General features: G+C 27.6%; 1 protein-coding gene across 1 annotated transcript; it reads left to right on the forward strand.

Moving 5' to 3' along the window:
• The first annotated feature begins 1,058 nt into the window (after positions 1–1,058).
• On the forward strand, positions 1,059–2,186 carry LOC106799532 (protein QUIRKY-like). The gene has a single exon (NM_001364541.1). The coding sequence runs from the start codon at positions 1,253–1,255 to the stop codon at positions 1,439–1,441; it is 189 nt and encodes a 62-aa protein (NP_001351470.1). The 5' UTR covers positions 1,059–1,252; the 3' UTR covers positions 1,442–2,186.
• The last annotated feature ends 1,117 nt before the right edge of the window (positions 2,187–3,303 follow it).

The following is a 3,303-nucleotide window of genomic DNA, read 5'->3' on the forward strand; positions in this document are numbered from 1 at the left end:
GAAGAATTACAACGTTGTTTCGTAACTTCCGTTTCTTAGTTGAGAACTTTGGTCCATGGAACCTGCCTTGAGAAGAATTTTTCGTATGAATGAGTAAGTCCAAGTTACTTTTGCATCAGCGTGTGGAATTAAATTAAAAATTATTAAATGATACAATAATAAGTGAAATTATACCATCATATATATATATATATATATATATATATATCGGTTATTATTTTACTTTTCGTGAATAATATGTTTGTGGCTAATTAGTCTGGGAAAATTTAGTCCATTCCCTATGTCGTGTGATACTGATGATTTTGAAAGTGCGAGTGCACTGCCCTCCACTATTATTCTGCATACCTTGTTTTGAATTGTAGTATCATCAATACTAAAAATCTTTTTGATTTTTTATAAAAAAAAATTATGAAAATTTAGTGAGTTTATACTCAATTATTGTAGCAAAAAAAATATTTTTCACTATGGCTAAAATATGTTTGTAATGTCTAAGTATTCTAATTTTGTATTTGTTTTCAAGTAAAAAAAATTATTTTTGTTTCATGATAAAACAAAAGAATTATTTTTGGTCGATATTTTTTTAATTCTGGTAAATTTTTTCGTTTTATATTACTTTTTTTGAAAAAAAAATTAATAATAAATGATTTTTTTATCAGAAACAAGTATAAAATTTATTAATTTTTTAGAGATTATAAAAAATATTAAGGACGGAAAATAAAATTATTATTTTATTTAAAACTATGTAAAGAAAATATTTTTCAGGAAACAAACATAAAATTTAAATATTTATTAAAAATCACAACATATTTTATCTTTTATCAATTAACATTTGTAAGATTTTTTATGTTCGATGTTCTCAAATAATAAAGAGCTACGTGGTCCCATGTTCTCAAATAATAAGCTGCCATTAAAGACCTGCACAGATTTTTCAAATAATAAAGAGCTATGTGGTCCCATGTTCTCCTTGCTCCCCAAGCAAATGAACTAACATGGTATCTTCCTCTGTCTTATACCATATCATGCTATAAATATTTCAAATCTCCTCAATTGCATCACTCACACAGCAAGACCACTAATATCATTTCAGCTTAGTTTACTCATTCATAAACAGAATTCCCTCTTCAATTTCAAATTTCACTACTTTGCTTCCTTAGAAAGAGGAACTACAATTGATAGCTAGCCTCCACCAAAACATATTTTAGCTGAAACCCACCAAGAAAACCGAGGGAAGGTACCAAAACACATACCAATTATGGATTTGATGTCATCCATCTTCAATTGCTTTGTTCCATCTTCATCAAGTCAAGTCTCTGACTATGCCAAAGGATCATCTCAATTGAAATCTCCTTCTTCAGAGAAACCAAAGAGCAAACCAAAATCAAAAGGAGCTCCAATCGTTGTTTCCTATTTCCCTGTCAACCATTATCCGTCACGCTTGTAGTTGATATATATATTAATTTGCATCTGCATCGTTACGTGATCAGTGATATGTTTGCATGTGCTTCTTGGCGGTGGTGGCCTTTTACCCTTTTCAGGGTGCTTGGTTTACAGAGTTGAAATTTGATGTATTCTATTTGTAAGAATGAAGAAATAGTTTCACACTATTCACTATATATATTCTTTAATTTATTAAGGTGTTAGACTTATCATTTTGAAAGAATTTGATGATTTATATATACCGTGTTAGATTCGTTAGATAAAGAGTGTTATTTCATTCATAATGTAAACAAATTAAATTCTTATTACATATTTACCTTGTTGTTCAATTTTCTTTTAAGATGTTGTGTAATTAATTTGGGAAATTGGCCGTGCATGCATGAAATATACTACTGATCAAAATGAACTGAGATCGACTTTGATTTGTTGCGAGTTTTAGCACGGTACATGTTCAAACCTCAAAGTTCATAGTCGTATACATGAATACATGATGGATGATCCATTATAAGTTGACCAGGTATAACAGGTAATTAAGCACCACGTTTTATGTTTTATTATCTAGGGTATTAGGGCTTTTTATTATCTAGGGTACTACTGTACTGGGGCTGCTCAAAATAACCATAACCATAATTAGCCGATTATATAATAACCGGTTAATGAAAACTGGTTATAAAAATTATTCGTTTTTTTTCGGTTAAAATTCAGTTATTTATTTTATTAAAAAATGATTATGGTTATACATGATTTCATAACTGGTTATATTTTTAGTTATAATTTATTTCTTAGATTCTTTGGTTCTCATTTCTCGAAAAGTCGAATCCCCAATTACAACTTTGTAATGGTGCATTTGATCTTTTTATGAAATGGAATTTCGACAAGAATTGAATATGCTTCGATCTGTTACAATATATCAGTGAACTTATTTACATTTTTACAAATTCATTGTTGTGATTAGTATAACAGTGAACAGAGGCAATGCAATTTTGTTATTGATAATTATGATTAGTTGCCAACGATTTCAGACATGTAATTTAGTTAAGCAATGATCGTAAAGTGACAAGATCACACAAAATATCAAGATTTTGGAACAGAGAATTATGGAAGGACCTTGCATCCCTTCAAGCTTCTAGTTCCATCCCCTGTTGTTACATAGGCTGGAGCATCCTTCTAATTCATGAGAATTATGAGGGCATAGAATCCTCAATGCAATGACATTGATGCTAATTTGCGGTCTATTTCCATCACAGGCTGCCCAATGTTCGTGTAAGCCCATTTTAATCACTTCTACATATAAAGTTAGTCTATATGTGACCCCACTATTAAATGATTATCTTAATTCTAAATTTTAAAAATAGTATTTTTGGTACCTATAAAGTTAGTCCACATGTGATTCTGTGATATATATATATATATATATATATATATATATATATATATATATATATATATATATATATATATATATATATATATATATATATATATATATATATATATATATATATATATATATATATATATATATATATATATATATATATATATATATATATATATATGTGGAATTATATAAAACGATTTTATTCAATAAACACAAAAAAGTTTACGTGGATAAAATTTTTACATTTCTGTTAATCACCAAATTAAAAGTTTATTAATTAAGGGTATGAAAACATCTCCGACTCAAATCAAGGTTGTCCAAAATTTCAACGAATGAACTAAAGACTCAGCATGTGAAACAAAAATGATAAAAACTACATGTAATTAATACAAAAACTTATATATATATATATATATATATATATATATATAAGTATAACAAGTTCAACTTAGCACAATTCGTATGATTTTATCATTCATTGCATA

Source organism: Glycine max, chromosome 8, assembly GCF_000004515.6.
Source record: "Glycine max cultivar Williams 82 chromosome 8, Glycine_max_v4.0, whole genome shotgun sequence".
Taxonomy (NCBI): domain Eukaryota; kingdom Viridiplantae; phylum Streptophyta; class Magnoliopsida; order Fabales; family Fabaceae; genus Glycine; species Glycine max.

Coding starts and splice junctions, on each gene's coding strand:
- LOC106799532 (NM_001364541.1), top strand. CDS start 1,253: ATGGATTTGATGTCATCCATCTTCAATTGCTTTGTTCCATCTTCATCA.